This window comes from Ictalurus punctatus, chromosome 15 (genome assembly GCF_001660625.3).
Source record: "Ictalurus punctatus breed USDA103 chromosome 15, Coco_2.0, whole genome shotgun sequence".
In the NCBI taxonomy this organism is placed as follows: Eukaryota; Metazoa; Chordata; class Actinopteri; order Siluriformes; family Ictaluridae; genus Ictalurus; species Ictalurus punctatus.
Window position 1 is genome coordinate 24,829,134 of NC_030430.2, and position 27,230 is coordinate 24,856,363.

The 27,230-nt window shown below is 41.1% G+C and overlaps 1 protein-coding gene across 6 annotated transcripts; it reads left to right on the forward strand.

The window, feature by feature from the left end:
* Positions 1–4,167: 4,167 nt before the first annotated feature.
* On the forward strand, positions 4,168–27,084 carry hmga1a (high mobility group AT-hook 1a). 6 transcript variants are annotated; one of them, XM_017487412.3, is made up of 5 exons: positions 4,168–4,301; positions 7,268–7,372; positions 17,548–17,640; positions 20,219–20,278; positions 24,368–27,084. In XM_017487412.3, exons 2-5 carry the CDS (start codon positions 7,277–7,279, stop codon positions 24,446–24,448), a joined length of 330 nt encoding a protein of 109 aa, XP_017342901.1. In that variant the 5' UTR covers positions 4,168–4,301; positions 7,268–7,276; the 3' UTR covers positions 24,449–27,084. The 6 variants fall into 6 exon arrangements, with proteins under 6 accessions (XP_017342901.1, XP_047016196.1, XP_047016194.1 ...); XM_047160240.2 differs by having other exon boundaries at positions 4,175–4,301; positions 17,551–17,640; XM_047160238.2 differs by lacking the exon at positions 4,168–4,301 and adding an exon at positions 5,118–5,795 and having other exon boundaries at positions 17,551–17,640.
* The last annotated feature ends 146 nt before the right edge of the window (positions 27,085–27,230 follow it).

Consider the following 27,230-nt stretch of genomic DNA (forward strand, 5'->3'; position numbering starts at 1 on the left):
GAAGTGCAGTTTTGAATAATTATTCATGCAAAAGCTCATCATAATAAATCAATCTAATATTAACAACATATGATGATCGGTAGAATACCGCTATGGTTAGTTCTGAATGTTTGTAATTGGGGTATTTCCCCGTTGATTAAGTTTGGGGGTTTCCACCTTGTATTTGTGTTTTGTTTTTTCGTTACGCATCTCATTTTGTTATGCAATATAATTTAGATTTGAAGCATTGTGTGTGAAGTAAATACTCTTCCATCCTCCATGTTCTCCGGTTTCCCCACACCTCCTAAAAACATTCCAGTAGTTGGATTGACGATGCTAAATTGCCGGTAGGTGTGAATGAGTGTGTGTATGTATACGTGTGTGTGTGTGTGTGTGTCTTGCGATGGACTGGCGTCCCCATTCAGGATGTATTCAGGATATATTCCCGCCTATACTCATGCCCAGTATACCAGGGATAAAGCACTTACATACTTACACGAGACGAATGGGTTATTACGAATCTATACAACACGCTGTAATCAGATTATCGGCAGAATAACTTTTCAAATTTCTACATTCTCAGTACCAAGAGTACTGAATTGTCATTTTTTCTCATTGCCGGAGCGGTACTGTCGAGCGTACACCTTTGGAACCATGATGTGTAGCGTTTAAACGTCACTGTAACATCTTAAGATGGTTCCTTTACTGCATATACTGTACGCCTTCAATTCTATTGAAAGGTATACTACAGTATATACACATTTCCAGGTGAAAGATAAGTATTAAAGATGCGAAATATCTTTTTACTGTCTCATTTTGTTAATGCAAATGATTATAAAGTTGCCTTTTTTAACATTTTTTATTTATTTATTTATTTTTTTAAAGCACTGTATGTAAAGTATAAACTCCTCTTCACCCCTTCACTATATCCTATATCAAAAGTCCTGGAAATCACCGCACACCATTATCATCGAGTTCTTATCATTTAGTAGCTTATTTACCTTGAATTAACTTGAATGGCTTTAATCCAAACCTCAATAAACGGAAGAAAAAACAAACAAACAAACAAACAAAACAAGTAAATAATGTCAACGTGGAGGACGGATGGGAAGTTCAGGAACAAATGAACCTGAAATATTATAGTACGTATTTAAATAATGAGCCCGATACTGAAATAGTTGGGATTATGTATGTTAAACATAAGGCTGCAAAAAGTTTGTGCACCATTTTAAAGGTACGGAAGATGTACTCTTGGTGGTACCAACACAACAACAAGGAAAAGTACCTTTCTTTCTGAGAGTATAGGCCTGTCGTGACGATATACGTGCATATGTCTGGAATGACTATATGTAAATACCTTTTTTCTACTTGACTGCTGTTGTTAACACACTGGATTTTTTTTAGCAGAATACCACTACTGTATTAGTTTTAAATGTCTGTAGTCTCTTTTTCGCGGTGGTACCATTCACTCCTTCACTGTAAGTCCGGTGAATTTGTACATGCTGAGAAAAAAAATCGAATACAACTTCACTCTAAAAGGTAATACGGTCCATTTACATAGCTTAAATGCGTTTTCAAGGTGTACTCTATCCACGTTGACAGGTGAAAGATACATATTAAAGGCACAAACGTTAACCTAACCTACAAGGAAAGGTAGATTACAGGGTTAGACTACTGTAGTGTAGTAATGCTTTACTCTAAAAGGTTACAGATTACAGCCCGTTTATACACCTTAAATCATTTTTAAAGTTATACTACGTCCACTATATCCATGTGTAAAGGTGAAAGATATCTATTGAAGGAACAGAAGTTAAGAATATGAACTAAACAACAACAACAAAAAAAAAAATACAGTTTTGTTTTGTATTTCTTGTAAGTGTATGTTTAGGTTTTCCATCAAGCATTGTGTCCTATAAATACACTCTATAGCCAAAAATGTATGAACCCCTCCTGACCATTACACTCATATGTGTTTGTTGAATATCTTGTCATACTGCGCTCCACTCTTCTGGGAAGGATTTCCACTAGATTTGTAAGTGTGGCTGTGGGGATTTGTGTTCATTCAGCTACAAGAGCGTTAGTGAGGTCGAGGTGAGGCGCTGATGTCGTGATGGTGAGGAGGCTCCAGGTCCAGTTCATCCCAAAAAAGTGTTCAGTGAGGTTGGGGTCAGGGATCTGTGGAGGACACTCGAGTTCTTCCATCATCTACCAACCTTAACAGACAAGGTCTTCATGGAGCTCGCTTTGTGCGCAGGGGAATCGTCATGCTGGAACAGGTCTGGACCTGTTAGTTCCAGTGAAGGGGAACTGTAATGCTACAGCACAGACAGAGACATTCTATACAAGTGTGTGCTTCTCACTTTGTGTATGTTAAAAACATAACATTTGAATAAGTATCGATGCCTATTCGTGAGATATCCTAGTAAAGTTGTAGTCATGACCGCCCTTGTCAAGTCAAAGAACAGACAACACAAGCATTGTTTTCACAGACCAAGACCAAGTACAAATGCTAATAAATCTGAGGCGTGTCCAAGTCAAGACAAAAAAATGTATTTATCCCTATTGTTGAGAAACCCTAGTACACTCTTACAGCACCATACTGCAAAGAACCTTCTTCTTCTTCGTCATCAAGAACCATTTTTCATTGTATAGGGTTCTTGAGTTGAGCTATGTGGTCCTTTATGTTTCATCCTAGGTTCTTCAGAGCAGTGTATTGGTTCTCCAAGGTATAATCCATTAACAGATTAAAGTGAACCCTATAAGGTTCTTTGTGAGACTGGATTTGTGAGAAGGTTCTCCTGGCATCAGTCTTAAGAACCTTACTTTGTTTCCTTACAGCACTAAGTAAGGATTGTTTTTTTTTTTTTTTTGACAGAACTTAACCATCATAACATGGATCTTTGTGGTAATGCTGTGAAGAACCATTTCTGGGTTCTTTAAAGCACCGGTAAATAGATGGTTCTCTAAAGAACTTGAGACTAAAAGGTTCTTTGTGCAGGCTTGAAAGGGTTTTTCTATGGCATCAGGCTTAAAAAAAAACAAAAACAAAAAAAACCCCCCAAGGTTTTGGTTCTAAGTGGAACTTTTATTTTAAAGAGTGTAGAGTAGAGTTGTAGTCACTACCACCATTCTCAAGTCCAGAACCGAGTTGAGACCAAGTCACAGATCGAGACCTGTTAGTCCCAGTGAAGGGACATTGTAACGCCACAGCGTACAGTCTATATAAAATTTATACAACCGTGTGCTTTCAGTTTTTGGGGAAGGATGACATACAGTAGTGTGCAAAAGTCTAGGCACCCTCCACAAACATTAGTTTTCCAGCACAAAATGAAATGTTACAGAAAAATGTTTGTATGTCGGTAAAGAAAGCAGCGTATTACGTGGTAAGACATGCTTTTCAGACAAAAAACATCATTCCACTTATGGCTGCTGTCGCTCTCCCTCATCAAGATGCTCAGTAAAACTTACAGCTCATTTCCTTATAAAACTACACAAATTCTACCTGAGACTACTCTTTATATCCATCCATCCATCTTCTATACCGCTTTATCCTTTCTCAGGGTCACGGGGAAACCTGCAGCCTATCCCAGGGAGCATCGTGCACAAGGCGTTATACACACTGGACAGGGTGCCGATCCATCACATACACACTCACACACCCATTCATACACTACGGACACTTCGGACACGCCAATCGGCCTACCGCGCATGTCTTTGGACTGGGGGAGGAAACCGGAATACCCGGAGGAAACCCCCGCAGCACGGGGAGAACACGCAAACTCCGTACGCACAGGGCCCCGGTGGGAATCGAACCCTGGAGGTGTGAGGCGAACGTGTTAACTACTGAGCCACCGTGCGCCCCTGCTCTTTCTAGTATATTTTAATTATTTTTTTAAAATGCAGAAACATTTAATTTCACGATTTTTGAAGGCATCTTTGCTTTACAGACTTTCAGGAAGACTTTTGCACAGTACTGTATGTGATGTGACGGCCAGGTGTCCATAAACTTTTGGTCATGTAGTGTATGTGAGTTTAGGAAATAGTCTCTATTTCATAAACAACAATATTGAGCATGGCTTAAAAGTAAACACACCCCCCTCCCTCCCTCCCTCCCTCCCTCTAACACAAGGCAGGGCTCATTCCCATCCTCCTTTTTTTGGCTCCCCCCCCCCCCCGAGTGCACTCTGTCTCAGTCGGAAGCCCCTTTAAAATGGCCTGAAGGCGCTTTTCTCTCACTCACTTGAACACTGCACGGTTCCTGCGCGCTATACTATAGGCTGTATATCTTTTAACCAAAAGCCGCGCCGCGTTCAGCTCACAAGGTAATTCCTCTCTATTCATCTTCACCTCTTTTGAATGCCTGTTTTTCTCATTTCCAACGCAATCCTATGTGCTTTGGGATTTTTTTTTAAAACCTTGGGGACTTTTATTGGGGTTAGAGTTTGAGTAATATGACTGATCAGGGTCGAGTCGGGGGGAGAAAAAAAAAAATTAAAAAAAAAAAGCGCGACGACGGGTTTCATTGTAATTTCCGCTCATTGTGATCTATTCTTTATTATGAAACTCCATCCTTATATCCGCAATATAACAATGTATCTACTTCTACATTTTTTTAAAAATATATATTTTTAGTTGGTGATGCTTGGGTTGAGTTTTAAAATCAGTTTCAGGTTAAAGTGATGAGGTCGGACATTGTTGTTGTGGTGGTTGGTGGTGTTAGTGGTGCTGGCGGTTTTTTTGTTTTTTAGGAACTGTTGCTGTAGAGTGTTTTTTGTTTTGTTTATGTTTATATTATTTTTTTTTTTAAATGCACAGGAACAAACTGTTTTAGGTTGGAATTAAAGCCTCCTACACTTTGAGACTCGGCACTATTATCGGTGTATATTTATTCGGATACTTTTTAAAGAGCTTGAATTTCCGGTTTATTAGTAACTAATACATTTGTAGCTCACTATTAAACTTTTACACTTTTACTCGGAGGATGTTTTAGTGTATGTGTGTGTGTATGTAATATTGGCCTAATATAAAATTTATTCTTTTTTTGTGTTTTAGATCACTTTCCATTGGCAAGTTATATTACAGCCTATGTTATTAGAGTATAATTTCGCTTTGAATAGGCTATAAAGCAACATAATAATAATAATAATAATAATAATAATAATAATAATAATAGCCTATTCAATTGGGGGAAAAATTGACTTCAGATACAGTGAACTAGCTAACTAATAACCGACAATGGCTGTTTGATGGAGCTTGGAGGGGTTTTAATTTTTTAAATTTTATTATTATTTTTTAGAGTTTAAAGTTTCTTAAAGTTGGATGGTTAAGCATTAAAACACTACTCAAGGCTTCCGAAATATTTCTGTTTTTGGAGTATTTTATGTAGCCTTTGTTGAGCTATTGTGCTTGATATAAGTAGCATGTTTTTGCATATATTTATCTATAGCCTAGATATATACATTTTAAAAATACACCGCGTTGTAATATTAACTCTAACGTATTATCTTTATAGTTTTGCGTTTTATGTGAGTGATCGATTTGATTTTTTTTTTTGAGTCGTCTTGCTTCGTTAAGTGATTTTTATTTCTGGGGTTTTGAGATGTGCTTTGGAGTTATTGTTCTTTGTTTGCGCGCCAGTTTTATTCGCACATGTTGCGTGTTCGAATTTCCGTCTCGCGTTTCCCCTCCCCTCTTCCTCCTCCCCCTCGTTTATCATGTACCTTCCGGGCTTCCGTACTAACACGGGGGAGGAGGGGGTTGGGGAGGGGGGATCGCAGATGTACTTAAAACACCTCCAGTTAAAGCCGCGCGCGGAGGTATTTCACATTTCTGTTGTTGTTGTTTGTGTGTAAATTGTGTTGTTCTGCGTTAATTATACAAATTCTTCCTTTGGTATAAATTTCCCCGCTGGGAATTGATCTCAGGAGTTGAATTCCATGGTTTAGGGATTTTTCTCAGCATTTTATTTTGTATTGTAAACAAACACAAGCCCGGCTATTAGCTTAGCAACCGACTCATGCTAGCTCACTCAGCTCACCTTCCTGTATTTTATTTTCTTAAACATTTATTTATTGCGTGTTTTTTTTGTCCTTTAAAAACGTCCAGGTCTGTCTGTATTAGTCAGGATTATAAATGTACAACATGCTGCCTTTTTGAGAGCACCGAATTTATACGTTCATTTAAAAAAAAATTTTTTTTAATAAAATAAAAAAATACGAGTTTAACGTTTAATATATCTCGTATATAATGTGTGGAGATTTAGAAGAAAGTCAAACTGGTGTGAAGAGCTAAATATTTTTTTATGAAAGTCATTTTTTTTTTTTTTTTTTGAAGATTTAACCTCTTGATGCATGCATTATTTATACATGTATACAGATTCTTTAGTTATGGTCCTTTTTTTTCTTTTCTTTTTCTTTTCTTTTTTTAAAATTTTTTTTATGACGAGAAGAAAGAAATTGAATCAAATATTGAAAAGTAAATGAATGAGGCTGAAATACTATGCCTGGAAATAATAATAATAATAATAATAATAATAATAATAATAATAATAATAAATGTCCAAAACATGCAGGTCTAAAATGAGATTTATTTATTTATTTATTTATTTAAAATCTTTTTATGTAGTGTGTGTGTGTGTGTGTGTGTGTGTGTGTGTATATATAATATAAAATATATGCAGTTTAGGACTGATGCATGATGTAAAGAGGTTAAAAATCAAAAAAAAAATTAAGGTGTTCTCATCTTTTTCTTTTTTCTTTTTTTTTTTTTATTTAAATAAAACGTTTAAATTTATGTAGATGGTTGCTAAAACGACAAATAGTCTAGAGAGCTATGGCAGGTTATTTACGTTGATGATTATGATGATCTTCCATCTTATATTTAACTTTTATATCAGAGCAAGCCGTAAACGATCGGCTCGACGTGAACGTTAAAAGGTTTTATCCGTTGCGCCGCTGCTGCTGCAAGGTGATTTTCGATGACCGCGTAAACGAGGTGGTGTGCAGGTGTTCTTATTAAAGTGGACGGTAAGTGTAATGGGTAGGACGTGGACGGTCGGTTCTCGAAGTCGATGTGTCGCAAGCAGGAATAACGGCCACGCGTAACGAGTTTGACGAGGGCCGAGTTGAGATGGCTGTACGACTGGGTCCGGGCGTCTCCGAAACGGCGGGTCTCGTGGGGCGTTCGGAGTTTGCGGTGGTTAGTGTATACTGATCTGCACCGCACTGTGATTTTTGATTTGATTCACGTTGATCCTGATCCGTTTCTCACTGTATTTTCTTCACACCAGCAAGAGACAATGAGCGAGACTGCCAAGGACAAGGGCGCCGTCTCTACTAAAGAGAAGGGCGGAGCGGAGAAGAGAGGCAGAGGCAGACCTCGAAAGAACCCACAGGTATGGAGAAGGACATCCGGAGTTCCTGTATGCTGAGAATTTTAATCACTTGGTTGTTCAGATCCGCGCGATCATTTAATCTAACGGTGTCCGTGTTAATCCATCGTTAAACGACAATTTAAAGAATCCCCCAGTCTCGTGTAAACGATGTTAACGAGAAGGTGAATGGGAGCGTGTCGTATGCATGCGGTACACAGATTAAAGGAACAGGTGCGCAGGTTCCTGATCTGCGCCAATATAATCCCGAATGCAACTTCAGGAGACGTTCTTGCGTCATTTCTGGCGAATTATACAATCGACGCCAAACTCTGTCTAACAATTCTTTTCCAGATATCATAACGGCATTACTTTTAATCTCTATAAACTATACTATAGACCAGATTTTATTTTGAAACCATTTATTGTTTATCCAAAACAAAATGTTTGGGGAAACAAAGATGTATTTATTTTCCCTATAGTCCAATGCTGTGTCTGCCCCCAGTGTGTCTGCCCCCAGTGTGTCTGCCCCCAGTGTGTCTGCCCCCAGTGTGTCTGCCCCCAGTGTGTCTGCCCCCAGTGTGTCTGCCTCCAGTGTGTCTGCCCCCCATGATGGGCTTCACTGTGTAACTGAACACGGGACCGTGTTGGATGTGCCCGAGTTCATAAATTTCCTCACTGCGTCTTGATTCTAATTATTTTTATTTATTTTAAAATGGAGATTGTATGACTCTTCTGATGTTTGCTTTTGGGGTAAAGTGATGTGATACAGATTTCAGATATTGGTGACCTTTTTTATTTATTTATTTATTTATTTATTATAATAGTTGTCTGGGTTTTTTGTACTCATTTTGTACTTGATCTTTAAAATTGTAAAATGTATAAAATAATAAATTCTCATATGTAATATATCTCACAATGCATATTGTGTATCATCGAAATAATTTTTAATTTTTTTTTTTGGTTGTATCGCTGATCCCTAGTCGGACTAATTGTTCAGGATTTTTATTTTCATGTCTCTTCTGTTTTGGTTTTTCACTTCTTTTTCGAACCCTGCTGCGTCTCCCATCACTTTTCAGCCTGACTGCATCCTGTAACACGAACCAGGAGCCACGAGTAACCCGCTTTCTCCAGATCGGCCCCTCGGGGGTGGGTGGGTTGGTTCCCGGGTGACTCTGAGCGCACTGATTGGCTCGTTGAGTCGTCCATCTCGGGCGCTAACACCAGCCTCGGATTAGTGCGCTAACGATTAGTACTATAATCTGAGCCTGTAGATAACAAACTCTCCTGTCGCCAGGATTGCTCTGTGTGTCTGAGGTTAAACTCCTAAGCAGTATCGAGGTTCTCATTGACGTGTGTTTTTGGACCATGTTTTAACAAGCACGTGATTCTCAGCTGAAAAGTACACCTGCGTACCTCCTAACGCGTCCGCATCATTGGTCCGTTATTATTTTTACTTTTTTTTTTTTTTTTGGATCAATTATAATAAAACCCTGTGTAAATATTGTGCCGAGTTGAACAGTAGTAAAAACGATCGAGGCGACTAGCAGGTGCACGCGTTCGAGCAGTGAAATCTGTTCAAGGTACACTTATATGGCCAAAAGTATTTGCGCCCCTGACCATCACACTCATTTGTGGTTCTTCAACAAAGTTTGAAGCACGCTGTTGTATCGAATGCCTTTGTACGCTGTGGTGTTGGTTTCCCTTCACTGGAATCAAGAGGCCCAAACCTGTTCCAGCATGACCCAAAGCGAGCTCCATGAAGACGTGCGTGTGCGAAGGTTGGAAGAAGGTAGAAGAACTCAAGTGTCCTGCACAGAACACTGACATAAACCCCACTGAACACCTTTGGGATGAACTGGAGCCTCCTCACCTTAACATCAACGCCTGATCTCAACCTCACTAACGCTCTTGTAGCTGAATGAACACACATCCACATAGCCACGCCCCCAAAATCTAGTGGAAAGCCTTCCCAGAAGAGTGGCAGTTCAACAAGCACAGTGTGATGGTTAGGTGTCTACAAACTTTTGGCTGTAGTGTGTGTGTGTGTGTGTGTATAAATAAATAAAAGCAATGTCATTTTCTTTAGTTTGCTCCTAAATCCTGTTTTGTCCCGTCTCCGAGGTCCCGTCCGCACGTATACTCATGCACACGATATGTTCTCCAAAACATGTACTCCATTACGAGGAAAAAGAAAATATTTCCTGTGTTCTACCGACGATGTGAGCACTGATTTGTTTCGAGTAACCAAATTACTATGCCCCCCCCCACCACATACACAAATGCGCCCGGATATACCAGACAGGCACGCCTCACTGCTTTATTTACATTTGGCGTGCTTTAAAGTGGCAGGTGGGTGTGACCATGAAGCCACGATAAAACCGCGGCTGAGTAAAACTCTGAACTGCTCAGCCGTGTTTTTTTGAGTCGGCTTCCGTCTCGCCCATAAAACCGACTCGTATTCAAACAAATCGATACGAGAGCCATCACGACATAGAATATACGTACGGTCCCCTCCGAAAGTATTGGAACGGCAAGGCCGTCGTCATTGTTTTCGCTATACGTTGGACATTTGGGTTCGAGATCAAAAGACGAGTACGAGACGATGGATCGGAATTTCAGCTTTCAAGTCCTCGTTTACGTCTAGACGTGTTAGACAGCTTGACTTCAAATGGTGGATTGTGATGCCCTGTACAAGTTGGTTGGTGATGTCACTGACCGTTTTGGGGTTTTTCTTCACAGCTCTCGTAATGTTTCGTCATCCACTGTTTTCCTCGGCCGACCCGTTCCGCGTCTGGTTGTTTAGTTCAATAGTGGTTTCTTTCTTTTTCAGGGCATTCCAAATTGTCGTGATGGTTCTGATGATAGAATTTTTTTTCCCCTCTTTTCTTCAAAGTGGCTTGCGTTCTCCATCAGACGGCTCTCTGGTCTTCGTGTTGGTTTATCCTTTTTGTTTCCTTTCTTTCTTTCTTTCTTTCTTTCTTTCTTTCTTTCTTTCTTTGCAGTCTTCACAGGTGAAACCCAGAGCTCACACCAAGAGTAGACATTCAGAGCTATTAATTCTTAAAACAACCGATTTGACAGGCCACACCCGGGCAGCAAGAAACCTCCGTCAGTCGTGCGTTCCAATATTTTTGATCACTCGAAAAAAACCGGGTGGACGTTTAAACCGACACGCAGGTCGGCTTTTAGTGTGAAGGAACTGGTTCGTCTTAAACACACCGTTTAAAGCTGATGTTTAGTGATATGTACTGAATGTTGAATTTACAGATCTGATCGGAATAAGACGTATGTGTGAAGAGAACGGGTCACGGCTCAGAACTCGCAACACCAAGAGGGGGAAGAAGAGGAAACCTCGTTATGACCAATCGTTTAAGGAGCTGTTACGTTACCTTTAGTCGTATTATGGTAGTCAAGTCAAGTCATAGTTGACGTGTTTACTAAACAATTATGATTGCAGTGCAAATCAGCTGGCATTCGTAAACAACAGCTAGGGGGAAAAGGTTACTGTGCTCCTGTTAATATAAATATGTGTTAATAATTCTGACGTGAGATCTGCTAGACCTGTAGGTCTCACTCGGGTGCTATGGCACTGTTTATTTGTGACTATCTTCATCATCATCATCATCATAAATACCCCGCTTATCTGTAATCCCCAAAGATTTAAAAACATCATCTGTCGAATCGCTTAATTATACAAACGACTCGGGATCTCTTGAATAACTGTTATGACTGTGTGATTAGTCACTGCACTCGTATAGCTAGCTGTTCCTGTTCCTGCGTCCACACGTACCGTTTCGTGGGGTTGCGAGCACGTCCGTGCATGTTCATATGCGCTGTAGGTATGTGACTAAGTAGAGGACTGAACCCTTTCTCACACTCCGACACCGTAGAATCAGAAATAAACACGCGTTTTATTTCCGTGACTCGGAAACCTCCGAGTTTTGGAACAACCGGTAATACCGGATCATTTTGTTCGGGAACCGCTTGCTAGCGTGCGCGTTACGCAACAAAATCCGTTATTAGCTGCACACAACCAGAGGTTCCCAAACGGCGTGATAACAACATGCTCGTTTTGTTTGTTTATTTTACAAATTCATATGAAGTTTCGCTGTAACTACAAAGGCAGATTTAACCGAAGAGCGCACGCTATCGCTGTCCGCTATCCCGACACGCCGTACACGTAGGATAGGATCGCCGACAAAAATGGCCCGAGTTCTCCGTCCATGTACCACTGCTAGTTCCTCAACAGCCTCGAGCGAAGGGATAGCACAGGAGTTTAGAAAACGAGCACAAGATGACGTTCATTAAGTATGATCTCATGAGTGTTGGCGTAAATAAGCGAGAGAAAGCAGAACCAAACCTGTGAAGATCGTAGGATCGACGTCGGCTACGATCTCCCGCGCCTTCGAGCTGCGAAGTTCGTCTTCTGTTAGAAACAAGCTAGCTGGGAGCGAGGAGCGTGGTGTGATGTATGTTTGCCTCGACAGTTTCGAGGAGGCAGCGTTCTAGATTTAACGAGCGAATACGTCTGTATGTCGTTTATATCTGGAGTATAAACTGCCGTGTTTTACCGCTCATGCTCGGAGCGGCCATTTTGATTCGACGTCGCTCGCTGAACTCTGGGATGAGGAGACCGTCTTGGTTTCCCAAGCAGGAATTCTGGATTATTTGATATTTATTTCTTTTTCTCTTGGAAATTACATTGTGAGCAGCAGTATAATGCCCATTTTGGGACTGTTTGTTCAAAACATTTGTACACCTGGTTTAAAGCTTCTCCAGTTCCTTCTGGAAGCCCTGGTTTAAAGCTTCTCCACGCAGATCACAATAACTATGGCTGGGAAAATTTATTTATTTATTTATTTATTTATTTGTTTATCTATCTATCTATCTATCTATCTATCTATCTATTTATTTATTTATTAAATAAAAGCTCTTAAGTGTATGATCCTTCTAGAAATGTCGAAGGACAATCACGTTCCCAGTTCTGGTGACGGAGATCTCCTCAAGTTGCAAGTGTTTTGATTGGAAAAAGAAATCGTATCGTAGTGGATTGCCCGTCGATTGAACTACCTTGCCTGCGGTGCTTCATGGTTATGCATTCATGTTGCAGTTTATAAATTCTCACGAAAGCTTAAGTACAGAGCGGAAAACCTGGGAAATTGGGAGACGTAGGGGTGGGTGATGTGGCGTAAATATCGTATCGTATGCTGTATATCGTGCATCAGAAATGTGTCCATCATGAAGTAATGGTTTGCCAATCAGCTGCTAGCAAAAAATCAGTCCGTACAGGACTTGTTGCAGCGAAAAACGCTTGATTTTGCTGCGACCCTTTTCTAAATGAGTGTTGTTTTTTTTTGCGTGCGGAAATTGAATTGGCGATATCGCGATGGTAGGAAATGGTTTTCGCGGTGATGTCTGTCGGTAAATGAGATTTCCTGTACTCACGCGCGTGAATTTGCAAACTCTTCGGAATGTTGCGGAGTTTCCTTGATTTTTTTGCAGTCTTCAATTTCTGCGATCGCAAAACCAAGAAATCCTGGAGGGACTCATGAATGAATGAATGAATGAATGAATGAATAAATTTGACAGTACACATCAACATTAAATTTTTTTTTTAATGTTTTAAAAAAAAATTTCTACAGTATCTGAGACGTGTATTGTCATGTAATTCGTCACGGTCTCTCAAGACATTTTCACGAAATTCGATATTAGATTCTTCGCAAACTGCAAGCAAAAGTGTAGCATGTTGAAGGAAGCCTTTTAAAGATCAGCTTTACTTGGATTTAATGTGTACAAAAACAAATTAATACTTGAAGAAAAGAAGGAAAAATCGGAAGATCCGTATATTTATTTAAAAAAAAAAAATAAATAAAAAAAAAGTTAGTTTCAGACGGTAGAAAATTTGAGCAAATTTTGCGTACTTCGTTGACGGTATTTCCCCAAGCCGCCTCTTCCCCTCGTCTCGGCCCCGTTGACCTTGCCTGAATCAGGTCTCCGCTTTCCTCCGACGTGCCTGATGCACTTGGAGGAATTTGGCAGCCGAGAGCTCTGTGCCACCTGTTGGTCTTAAAGTAGCAGCCGGTGTCAGTTGCGCTGACCTTGAACACTGCTTTCTTTGTGTTGTAACAAAGTCTTCCTGTTAAAAGATTACGTACAGCAAAACACACGCAATCGATTCTTCAAACCTGGACGGGAAGACGTGCTTGCATGCTTATCGCCTCGTTTAAACGGTAGACGGTTCCTGCTGTCTACAGAGCGAACGCTAAAACGAGTACCTTGTGCAGTTTAACCCACTTTCACACTCCAGCTATAAATGCTACATTCGATACCTTGAGACTGCACCGACCCGATAGCCAGTATAATGAAACTGTGGATCGGATATTGGAAAAAACATCCCCTGTCTGATTCTGTAACATAACTGTCACCTTCGAAACTATTGGAACGGCAAGGTTAAATTCATATCCTCTTATTATTTTTGCTGTAGACTGAAGACACTTTGGTTTGAGATCAAAAGATGAATACAAGGAGAAAGTTTAGTTTTTATTCCGTGGTATTTATACGTAGATGTGTACGATGACCGCCAGGTGTTTCTTGTTACCCAGGTGCATCCTGCTAGATTGACTGTTTAGACAATAAACATCTACTCTTGGATTTAGGCTTCAGTTTCACCTGTGAAGTCTACGTTTGGTGTTAAAAAGGATAAACCAACATGATAATCAGAGAGCTGTCTACGGGAGGAAAGCAGGCTAGTTTGAAGCTGAGAAAAGAGGGGGAAATAAATCTGAGGCATTAAAAAAAAAATAATAATAAATTTTGTTTTTTTAAAAACATTACGCTTATTAGTGTAAGATAACATCGGCTAGATCTCGCTATCAGGAAATGGAATAGTGGTAGCGGACCATCTCTAAGTATGCATATTGTGTGGTGGTTTTTTCCTAGATGCAGGAAATATCCCAATGTTCAGGTTTTCCACGGTAGTTTAGAAGCCTATGTATAAAGCTATACAACGATATATTTTGATCATCTTTCACACGATCTTCTTGTCTACGCAAATCGAACGCCGCAAAGATTTTTAGCTTCTAGTTACTATAGTAACGATGTATCGTGTGTGTATATATCGATGTCGCAATGAGTTACATCACTATAGATCAGCGAGTCTTAGTTTACTAAGAAGATGGGGGAAATTTTATTTATTTATTTATTTATTTATTTATTTATTTATTTTGCGGAGTTACAGGTGAGCGATATGACCGAAATATCTGATGTTTCTGATAAACAGTTTCGAGCACGATACGTAAGCTTGCTACGAAACTGCCAGCAAAGCAGTCGTCCTGTGTTTGAAGTTTGATGAATTTTTTATTTAATGACTGGCAACCGGGACCCTGAGAAGGAGGACGTAAGGCTTTCGGCTTAAGAATTTATTTTAAGGTTACGTACACTTCCATTCTTAATAATAATAATAATAATAATGCGATTGAGAGAAATTGACACGATGCATTTGATATCCGGGGGGGCCAGATATTAAGATAAAATTGATATCGTGATAAATTGTGTGTTTTTCTGAGATATTATGGTATATTTAAGGGTTTTAGTAAATTTTTAAAGGAAAAAGACAAACTAACTAAAAGCAGCTTTGGTTTTTTTTTTTGTTTTTTTTTTGTAAACAACTTTTTTTTTTTAATTAAAATGCAAAACTGTTCATGATCAATTGGTTAATATGCTTCTGTATTGCTGGCAGTGATGTGTCTCGATGCCTTCAAGAAGCACAATACGATGATTTTATTTATTTATTTATTTATTTATTTATTTATTTCCACAAATTTTCGACGCCCCTACTAGCACGTTAGACACTAAGTTGCGGTAAACTAAAACTTGGACCATAAAGACACCCAAATTTCTCAGCAGCTTTCGCCGGTATTCTGGTTTCTAGAATTTAGTATCTAACGCCAACGCTGGGACACGCCGTGCGTTCATCTTAAAACGAGCCCTAAGACAGACGAGAGGTTAATTTGAGAAATCGAAGACAGGAAACCGACTTCGACCAACACAAAGAGAGCTGAAGCATGATGGTAGGAGTTTCGCAGATTACTCATGCCACACGTCTTCCTGTTTACTCTGCAACGCTTCTCTATGGTAACTTGAAACAAAATAAGAGGCAGAAAAACACCGCCTCGAAGGAGCGTGAATGTTTAGGGTTTTTTTTTTTTACACTGGCAAGGTGATAACATAATAAACATTAAAGTGCGTCAGTATCTGGCGGGGTTAACCGCGTGTTTTCACTCTGTTTCATGACGACGCTTTGATCGTAAACAGAAGCTCAAACCGCAGGTCTTGTCTGATGACACGATTTTAAAGTGCTCATATTCTACGAGAGCTGCGTGTGAGGCAGGATTGGACGTGGACGTCACGGGCGGCGGTTGAGCAAGGGCCGTATGATTCCTGAAGGAATTTCTACGATATATCGCGATCCGTATCGATGTAGGAGTTTTACCAAACGTGAAAAAACGACACAGTTGCTTTTTTAATTAGGAGAAAAACCTGTTTGATGCTTTCATACCTTTTTTTTTAATGTCTACAAAAAGACATTTTTTTTTTTTTGTATTTTAGAAAAGTTAAACTTCGTAAATAATTAACACTGAAAAAATTAATCTTGGAAACTACATTTGAAGTACGTTTGGTGCAAGTTGGTGGGAATAAAGATCTCTCCCTCTCCATAGCTGCAATCAAAATGATTCCACCCTCGGTGCAAATCAGGTTTATGGTCAAAATGTACAGACTTTCAGAGGTTTGCGATGAACAAATCAAAGACAAGCGATCGAAATAGTTCGACACGATGAATGATTCAAGTAGTTTCCCCCAAATTCAATTGAAAATGCAACTTCTCCAGTTTCAAAATGATTCACCCACCTGAAGAGAATCCCTCACAACAGCACAAATATGTAAAACAGGTGTTGTCTCGAGCACCCCTGATATAAACTAATCAAGGGCTTCATTAGTTGCAGCAGATGTGCTTGAGCTGGAACACGTGAAATACCGGAACTGGCTAGGGGAAGAAAATGTGTGAAATACCCCGACGGGGCAGAAGAAGGAAGCGATCGACGGCTGCAAGCGGATTTGTGAGGAGGCAGGTTGTGAAAACCCCTCGAGTGACTGTAAAAGACCTGCAGCGAGACTCGGTGTAACAGGCGCCGAGGTTTCGGTGAGCACAGTAAGGCGCGTACTAAACGCAGAAGGTTTCCATGCCAGAACTCCAAGACGTTCAGCTACTGACCCAAAAGCAGAAGAAAAGTCGCTCAGAATCATATAAATAATCCACAGAAGGTTTGGGATTCTGTTCTGTGGAGCGATGAAACTAAACTGGAACTTTTCAGCACGACGGATCGGCGGTACGTCTGGAGGAAGAAGGATGAAGAACGAACACTCTGTCCACAGTCGAGCGTGGTGGAGGCCCGGTGATGCTCTGCGGCTGCTTTACATCCTCTGGCACTGGAAACCTGCAGCGTGTGGAAGACGAGATGGATTCAGTGAAGTATCAGGAAATCCTAGGAGAAAACATCATGCCGTCTGTGAGGAAGCCGAAGCTTGGGCGTCATCGGACCTTCCAACAGGACAATGATCCCAAGCGTACCTCAAATTCTACGAAGGCTTGGTTGCAGAAGAATCCTGGAAGATTCTACAGTTCCGTCACAGTCACCTGACTTGAACCTCATAGAAAATCTCTGGTGGGATTTGAAGAAGGCGGTCGCAGCGCGCAAACCCATGAATATTACTGAACTGGACGCCGTTGCTCATGAGGAACGGGAGAAGATTCCTCAGGAACGCTGCAGAAGATCCGCATCTCGTGCATTCGTCGCGTCGAACTGTTTCAATCGCTTGTGTTTGATTTGTTCATCGCAAACAGCTGGAAGTCTGCACATTTTGACCATAAACCTGATTTTCACTGATCATTTTGTCATAGTTTTGATCGCCACTGTGTATGTATATGGACCTTGTTATACTTTATGGTGTTAAATTGGTGCGACAGTTTTCTGAGATTTGATGAAGAAAATTTTTTTCTGAAGATCTGAAATGTTCTTTGGAAGTTATTTGGAAACTTTGGAGCATCTATGTGGTAGATTTGGCTTTATACTAAAACTTGTGTAAAAGTCTTAAATCTCAATCAATTCCCTCTTTTTCTTTTTTGTTTTCGTCTGCAGCAGGAGCCCAGTGGTTCCCCGACGCCGAAGAGGCCCCGAGGACGACCAAAGGGAAGCAAAAACAAGTCGAGCTCTTCAGCATCTAAAGGCAAAGTGAGTTGTTTTTGTTTGTTTGTTTGTTTGTTTGTTTGTTTGTTTGTTTTTGCATCGTCACAGAAAAGAATGCTCATCTTTTCACTTTTAGGTTTTTTTTCCGTGTTTTTATCCCTCACCTCAGAGTTGTTTGTGGCGCTAGTCCGTGTCGCTAGTAACCGTGGCTAGTTCTCGATGCAGAACACGCTCCCGTGTTTGACAGATTTCTAGCCGCCAAGTTGTAAACATTAAAACGAAACCAAGATGGTCGGTTCTCCCCACTTCCTTTCTCACCGTGGCTTCCTGTAGCGTTTTGCATGATGCAGGTGCACCCGATAGAGGTGCCGTCTCCATGACAACACACTCCACCTCTAACAAACACACGCGTATACAAACACACGTGCGTTGCATGTACGCATACATTCGGTTTGCTTCTTTCCATCTACTGTTGTCATGACAACCGCTGTCCCCATTCACTTCTCTGCACAATACACATGTACGCCCTCGCTCGGGGTGTGTGTGTGTGTGTGTGTGTGTGTGTGTGTGTGTGTGTGTGTGTGTGTGTGTGTGTGTGTGTGCCAGCTGTCTCAGCGCTTCAAACCAGGTGGCCAATGAACTGGAGTGGCCTGTGTGCAGTTCATGTCCGTTTCCAACATAATGGCCAACGAACCCACTGCCCTCTGGCCGAGTGTACACACACACACACACACACACACACACACACACACACAGACTAACACCCTCTAGTGGTTAGATTTTTTTCTTCAGAAGCACTTCAGAGAAGCTTTATTCCCATGATTAATGCAGTATTATGACGGTAACAATGTAACTTGCAGGTTTTTTTTTTTTTTTTCATGATTCGTGTTTTAATTAGATTTTCCTTTTCGTTCCGCTGAAGATTTCGAAGCACTACTTTCGCTCACGTGTAGTGGAAGCTTCTAGCCTCCAGTTTAGCATGGTGTGAATTGCATGTTTGACGACTCCACGCCCTCACCCACACGAGTCAGCATTCGGCGCGGCGATAGTGTAATAAAAATGTCAGAAATGTGAATTATATCCTCCCAATCATTTCTAACGTACGATCCCGGCCTCGTGATTCGGAGACCGCTGCGGCGTCGTGACTCCAAGCTTCGTAGGTACGGGAGGAATCTCCTGCCCGTGAAGGAAGAGCGTGATTGAGCTTCAGCACGCTGGCGGTCTGTGACGTCGTCCTGTCTGTGTTTATAGATACTAGTGTGGCGTACCGCGTCGGAAACATCACCGACTCTAAACTGCTGGTCATCGGCTTCCGTTACCGGTTAGCCGTGTTAGCGTCGTACTTCAGACCCGTTTGTTTCAGAGTGTTTTGATTGTTCTTGTCTCTGATCTCAGTGCAGTGATGTGATGTGTTTAACTGCAGCTCCTTACAGAAACCTTTTGTGCTGATTTTTATTTATTTATTTATTTTTTAATAGTTTGATTGCATGATTAGAAGAACAGATTATTGCAGCATGTACACAAACGGCACTGTAGTGGTGGTTTCTATATCCTGACCTTGTATGTTCAACAGTGATGGTCACTTCCTGTTTCAAGGATGCAGAAGATCTAATGCAATTGAGTTCACTGTAAAGCATAGTGTGTTTGGGTTTTTTTAATTTATTAATTTATTTATTTTAAATCCACTAACCCCTCTCTCTCTCTCTCTCTCTCTCTCTCTCTCTCTCTGACTGTCTGTGTGTGTGTCTCTCTCTCTCGCTGTCTGACTGTGTCTCTCTCTCTCGCTGTCTGACTGTGTCTCTCTCTCTCGCTGTCTGACTGTGTCTCTCTCTCTCGCTGTCTGACTGTGTCTCTCTCTCTCTCGCTGTCTGAATGTGTCTCTCTCTCTCTCTCGCTCTCTGACTGTCTCTCTGTCTGTGTGTATCTCTCTCTGACTGTCTCTCTCTCTGTCTCTCTTACTCTGTGTATCTCTCTCTCTCGCTGTCTGACTGTCTCTCTCTCTCTCTGACTGTGTGTATCTCTGACTGTGTCTCTCTCTCTGACTGTCTCTCTGTCTGTGTGTATCTCTCTCTGACTGTCTCTCTCTCTCTCTCTCTCTTACTCTGTGTATCTCTCTCTCTCTCGCTGTCTGACTGTCTCTCTCTCTCTCTGACTGTGTGTATCTCTCTGACTGTCTGTGTGTCTTGCTCTCTGACTGTCTCTCTCTGACTGTCTCTCTCTCTCGCGCTCTCTCTCTCTCTGTCTCTCTGACTGTCTCTCTGACTGTGTCTCTCTCTCTGACTGTGTCTCTCTCTCTGACTCTGTGTATCTCTGACTGTCTGTGTGTCTTGCTCTCTGACTGTCTCTCTCTGACTGTCTCTCTCTGACTGTCTCTCTCTGACTGTGTGTCTCTCTCTCGTGCTCTCTGTCTCTCTGACTGTGTCTCTCTGACTGTCTCTCTCTCTCTCGTGCTCTCTCTCGCTCTCTGACTGTGTCTCTCTTTCGCACTCTCTGACTGTCTCTCTGTGTGTGTATCTCTCTGACTGTCTCTCTCTCTGACTCTGTGTGTATCTCTCTCTCTCTCTCTCTCTCTCTCTCTCTCTCTCTCTCTCTCTCGTGTTTCTCTTATCTGTCTCGCTCTCAGAAAGCAGCTGCTGCGACGGCGTCTGCAGGGGGAAAACGCAGAGGAAGACCCAAGAAAGCAGTAAGTCATCCCTCTGTTCCTCACAAAACACCCTGCCTGCTAATCACGTAGCCGCTAATCGCTTCGCCCGTCTCTCACGCCCGCCCAGTTCACACAGAGTTCAGACACTTCATGGAAGGGTATAGGTGTGTGGTTTTAGCACTTTACAAGGGTCAAAGGTCTCCATAGTGATCAGAGTACTTGATATTTACAGCCTCAATTCATGAAAGGTTGGGTCGCTGTGTGAATTGTTAATAAAAACAGAATGAAATGACTTGCAAATCTCGTAAACCCGTACGTTATTCACAATAGAACATGGAAAAGATATTAATGGAAATCACTGCATGGGCTCAAACACCTCGAGAACTCATCGTCTGTGAACACGGTTCTCCGTGACATCCACAAACGCTGGTTAAAGCTCCATCATGCACAGAAGAAGCCGTACGTGAACATGATCCAGAAACGCCGCCGTCGTCTTTAAAATGGACCGAGGCGACGTGGAAAACTGTTCTGTGGTCCGACGAATAGAAATGTGAAATCCTTTTTGGAAACCATGGACGCCGCGTCCTCTAAACTAAAGAGGAGAGGGACCGTCCGGCTTTTCATCAGCGCTCGGTTCAAAAACCTGCATCTCTGGTATGGGGTGCATTAGTGCCTATGGAATGGGCGGCTTGCACATCTGGAAAGGCCCCATCAATGCTGAAAGGTGTGTGTGTATCTATCTCTTTTAGAGCAACATCTGCTTCCATCCAGATTCCATCCCATCTTTACTTCTGAGAGACTCCGCCTCTCTAAGATACTCTCTTTATACCCAATCATCTTACTGACCCGTTCCCAATGAACATAATTAGTTGCGAAATCTTCCCCCAGCTGTTTCTTTTTACTAACATATTTACTTTTCCCGCCTCCGTCCCAACTTTTTTGAGACGTCTTGCGGCCATCAAATTCAAAATGACGTGGTTTTTTTTTTTTTTTTTTTTTTCTTCCTTAAAATGGTACGTTCTCCTCAGTTTAAACATCTGATATGTTTTCTATGTTCTATTGTGAAGAACATCTGGCTTTATGAGATTTGCAGATCATCGCATTGTTTTTTTTAGTCACGTTTCACACAGCGTCCCAACGTTTTGGGAAACGGGGTTGTAATTATGAACTTGTTAGGACACGCAGAGCAATGCTAGTGTTCTCCACGTACTCCTTTGGAGAAGTGTGTGTGTGTGTGTGTGTGTGTGTGTGTGTGTGTGTCCTGCATGACTTTCCTTCCCACTCAATAAAAATGAAAGAGAAACCTACATCCTCAGATTCACCTTCTCCTGGGGGTTTATTCCTGACTTTATAGAACAAGGCTGATCACATGACCTCGGTACGACGATCTGATTGGTCGGAGGCTGAAGGCGCCTGTGCGTCTCCTGAGTAAAGTAAAGAATAAAACACTTGGCAGTGCGCTGTCTTGGGAAACGAATCAACGGCACGTTGATGTGACGCAGCCTGACATCTCCGTTCCTCTTGTACTACAGAAGGACGCGTCATACTTCTTATCCATTTGTAGTTGTGTTTAATGCCGTATAGCGTCTGAAACAAGTTCTCACGTACGTCATAGCCGCTTTCTGTCTGCCCCCCCCCCCCCCCCTCTCTCTCTCTCTCTCAATCTCGATGTTAGTAAGACAGGAAAAACACGCCAACTCGGTGGTGGGCGGGGTCGGGGGGACTTGTAGCTTTACCTCCGACACTGGAGACTCCTTCCATAAATCTTTTAAACACACACCTCTTTACAGAAAACCCTCAACAAAACGAGTTCTACTTATTATATTTATTCCCCCAGATAATATTAAAATTTTAAGTTTTTCGCCCGGATCTCCACCGTTTTAATGGATGTCGATGATCCTCCAGAGGTTCCGCACACATCTGGCACAAAGCATCATGGGACACGCGCGTGTTCTGGATTAACGGCTAGCGTATTGTGACGTCGTGCAGTAGACATCGTGTACGGCTCGGATACGTGGAACGATCACCCATTTAGGTGGATTTTAAACGTCATGTAGCTACAGCAGTGGAAATAACCCACAGGTAATAAAACCGAACGTGTGCGTGCACGTGAGCGAGAGATCGTTGGCACAGGTGTGGAGTGAAAACATTTGCATTTAGCTTCTTATCAGAAAAGGGGATTTCATGCGGCGTCTTTGTTTTTACTCTGCTTTGTTTATCTGTTACTTTTGCCCGGTTTCTTTCTCTCTATCCTTTATTCTCTCTCTCTCTCTCGCTCTCTCACACACACACACACACACACACACACACGGTTTGTGCTGACCATCCGAACCCAGAGTTCTTGTCCCGTGAGTGATCACTCCCTCTCTCTCTCTCTCTCACACACACACACACACACACACACACACACACACACACACACACACACACACACACTCGTTTCTTTAGTCACCGCCATTCCTAAAGGCCCGTTTTATCTGCGAGTACACCACAAGCTCCGCCCCCTTCCTCCCTCCCTCTCTTTCTCTTAACAGCACACTCTTTTGTCACTCTTCTTTCTTTCTTTTTTTTTTGTTTTTTTTTTTCTTCTTCCCCCCGCTCCACACATTCCTCTGACATGAGGCACGGCCCTGGCACAGCGGTTTGGGTCTGTTCCACGGCGATTCATTTAAACGTGCCTCCAGAAAGTCCACACGCCTGAGTCACGCGCAGATATTTAGCGCGTGAGTCCGAGTCCAACGCTCATCTGATTTCAAGCCGCAAGTTTGATCAACATTTCCTTCCGAACCGTTGATTCATAAAAGGCCGTTGCGCAATGACTCGTCTCCCGGGTTCAGATTCGCTTCACGTGTCGTAACTGAAAGGAAACCCAGTGGCGGCTTTAAAGGATCTCTTTATTTTAGGAGGTTTTTTTTCTTTCTTTCTTTCTTTTCTCTCCTCCTTCTCCATACAGGTCTCTTCGCTCGGCGTTGAAGATTTGCATGCGTCCGTTTTTGCCTGAACTTTTCCCAGAGAACAGGGCGGTTGTCGTTTTATTTTATGAATGGAAGACAAACAAAAGACAAACGGTAGAGCTTCAGCGCGACCGCGTGCTCACCTGCTCTTTTACGATATCGTCTTATTTTCATATTCCTTTTTTATTTTTTTTATTTTTTTTTTTTTATAGGCTCCGGTTAGATCCGGGTTTTCCCAGGAATCACTGCAGCTGTAACGTCAATTCCACAAACTGTTCATCCGTGATCTTTACGTTGAGAAAACAGATGAAATCTGATTTGTTTTTACATTATTTACATACTGACTTTGAATCCAGACCTCGTTAACTCAAAAAAATCAATCAAATGACACGTCGAGCATCTATAAAATAATGTCTATAAAATAGATCATTGTTGTTGCTGAATATCCACCACTTCAGTTCATGGCATTATTTTATTCACTATAAACTACAGATGTATAAACTTTGGAATAAAAATCGGACCCGTGTGCCTTTTTTAAGTGGGCTTTAAAAGTCCTACTTTGAGCATCGTGCGTCTTCGTGAAAATAAATCGCGCTCGAGATAACCGGACCAGACGTGATGCGTTTTCTCTGGACTTGTGACGTGAGAAGAGCGCTCTGCTGTCGCTTTACGTAAACGTGAGCTTTTCACTGAATCGCCTTGGACTTTTCAGTGAGATGCACGCTCTAGATTGGTCTCCGCTCAGCTTTTTCTTCCTCCACAGGATGGCGCTGTTCAGTCTGGTGGTTGTTTTTTTTTTTGTTGTTTTTTTATTTATTTATTTATTTTAAAATTCCCTCAGATTTGGGCCAAGACGTGTCTTCGATTCACGTGCGTCGAACACGAGTACAGCTAGACGCTCTCGTTTACCGAGGAAACGTCACCGCGAAAGACCTTTCCGTACGATTTTGCGATCGGAGCTGGGCGACGCGACAACAATATCCTATCGCGATACTTGAGAACATTTCTACGATACATGTGTATCACGATGTATATGATTTAACCGCAAGACAATAGTGAAATAAACACCAAAAAAAAACAAAACCGTTTGGAATATTTAAAATTGGGTATGTGAACGTGTATTGTTGATCTTGTACTCGAGTTGCTGACCGTCTCTGCTTTCTCGTCCGCGCAGGAGAAGGAAGAGCAGCCATCCAAGTCGTCTGAGGAGGAGGAGGACGAGGAGGAGGAGGAGGAAGAAGAGGAGGAACAGTAGATCAGCAAATCAGCGCTACCTCATAACTCGATCTCGTCACTTCCCGTATAAACAAACAAATCAGAGCTGGACTTTTTTTTTTTTTTTTTTTTTTTTTTTTTTTTTGCAACCTCGCAAAAAAAATACACAAAACCCAAAAACTCTCGCTCATCCTCAATCAGCACAGCCCACTACAGTGCATCTCTCTCTCTCTCTCTCTCTCTCTCTCTCTCTCTCTCTCTCTCTCTCTCTCACACCCACCCACCACTGGAAAACAAACAGACTCTCAAATACTGTATGTGTGTGTGTACATGCGTTGTAGTCTGTGCATATCTGCTCTCCGGTCACGTGTCATTATACTGGACAAAGATTTCCTCTGATGCAGGTTTCAGGTCTTTTTTTTTTTTTTCTTCTTTTTTTTTTCCTTTCTTTTTTTCCCCCTTCTCTCGTCTTGCTTTTAACGCAGACTTTCAGATGTTCACACGTTCTCTGGACAAAGGTGAATCAACCTACTTTTATTGTTTGTGTGTGTTTGTAAAGGGAGGGGTCAGTACTTTTACTTTTGGCTTCCAGGTGTTTTTTTTTTTTTTTATAAAGCTATACATTGGTGGAGAGGGTCGGTGTAGGGGTGTGTGTGTTTGTGTGTGAGCGTAATGGACAGCAATTCACCGTGACACCTCGTCAATCCGTTTTTATCTCTTCTTAAATCTGCGACTTTTACTCCTGACCCGGTTCGTTTTCAGAAAGATTTTAAATGTTTTGAAGAGGACAAAAAAAAAAAAAAGAAAAACAGGTGTGGCATTAGACTGTGCTTCTCGATCACTGTTTAAAAAAAATTATGAAAAGATACGTTTTTTTTTTTTTTTTTTTTGTGGTTATCCCGTCGTCTTGAGATCGCAAGATCTTATGAAAACATGCCGTGGAGCTAAACAGTTGTCTAGGAAGTGCAGGTTCTGTGCGATTTCCATCCCAAAATATTCCCAAAATTCCTTAATTATTGAGACGGTTAGTAAGGATGCACAATCCATTTTTTTTTCTTTTTTTTTTTTTTCCAACATTAGTTGAAAATTACAATTAACGGCCAACCAGCTTCGGTTTTGGAAAATGAAATGAAATAAAATAAAACGAACCGTGGAAAATGGTTTCTGTGCATGTTTAGTACTCTGGTGTTGCATCTACATTAAAAAACGAATGGCTTTCTCTGGACTTGTGTAGAATACAGACGTGAGACGAGTGGACTGGTTTTATTCCGTTTTTTCTCTTCTCCACAGGATGGCGCTGTTTGCTACTGTTCAGCCTGGTTTATGATTTCAGTTTTTTTCTCTCTCTCTCTCTCTTCTGGTTCTGTTTTTCATGTGGGATTTTTATTTTATTTTATTTTTTTTTGTGATATTGTATTTTATTTTTTACAAAACTCCGAGTCAGGGAACGCCGATCGGTCCAGCGACTGAGTTTCTCAGAACTGTAATGCTGCTACAAACACGGTTTAAAAAAAATAAAAAAAAACAACAAAAAAAAAAAAACACAAACCCAGAATACTGCAAAGTCACACTCGTACCTCACTCTGTATCAGTTTAGGACAGGTTACTGTTTAAAATAAAAACCCACAACCTTCAGCTGCTCCCGGTGCAGCCTCTGTCTGGCAAGAGTGTGAGCAAACTCTCTTATTTTTAATCTTTTTTTTTTTTTTTTTTTAATTTTTTGGATTTATCAATGTTTCTCCTTTTTTTTTTTTTTTTTTTTTTTTTTTTTTTTTTTTTTTTGCAGTTCGGTTTGTCTCTGAGTTAGGTTTGTTTTGTGTGTGTGAGACTAACAGTAGAACTTTTTTCCTAGGTTTTTAGAGAACCGTTCATAACGGTGTACACTTCAGTGCAAAGCATTAAATGTTTTCAAGGTGTTTATTTCCTTTCTTTTTTTTTTTTCTTTCTTTTTTTTTTAATTTTTCTTCTCTCTCTTTTTCCTCATACGTGAGACTGTAGACGCGCCATAGAAACGACTGCGTTGGGACAGAGAGAGGAAATGCTGTCGGGTTTTTTTTTTTTCTTGCAAAATGTTCACCCACTGTGGTATGTGTGTGCAGGGGTGTGTGTGTGTGTGTGTGTGTGTGGACAGACAGAGTAGTTCCCCCAACATGAAAATAATTCACAACTCGGTCCTAACCCTGCTGATTTGTTCACCAAATTAATAAATAAAACTAATTGGAATTGTGGGAAATGATCTATTTAGATGTCAGTGTATCATTTTACTGTCCATATCAAATCTTTTTATTTATTTTATTTTATTTTTTTTATATATGAATCCTCAGATTTGATGAGGATCTGTACAAGTTTCAGTACATCATATCGTCAGTTCATCACCAACATCCTGCTTTAACCTCAGCTTTCTCCTCGGTTCCATTTCCTCATTTAAACTTTGGTACTTTTGGTTTATAAATGCTGATGTTTTTCACTGTGTGTGTGTGTGTGTGTGTGTGTGTGTGTGTGTGTGTGTGTGTGTTGTGCCTGCACACAGTTAACTGGTTTGGGATCAGTCTTTAAAATGTACAAACGTTTGTTGTTTTTTTTTTCCTTTTTTTTTTTTTTTTTATTTTTTTTTATTTGTGGCCTGCAAGTATTTGTATTCCGACTGATAATAAAGGTAATGATTCCTACACTTTCCTCCGCTCTTAAGTCTGTCTTTTTTAAAGCCGTTCTTTCCACAACCTCCTCGATGGGATGATCTAGAACTTTTTTTTTTTTTTGGTTCTAAATTTGGTCCCTCGAGCTTTTTACACCGTTTTCCTTTCCTTATTCTTTCAGAACTG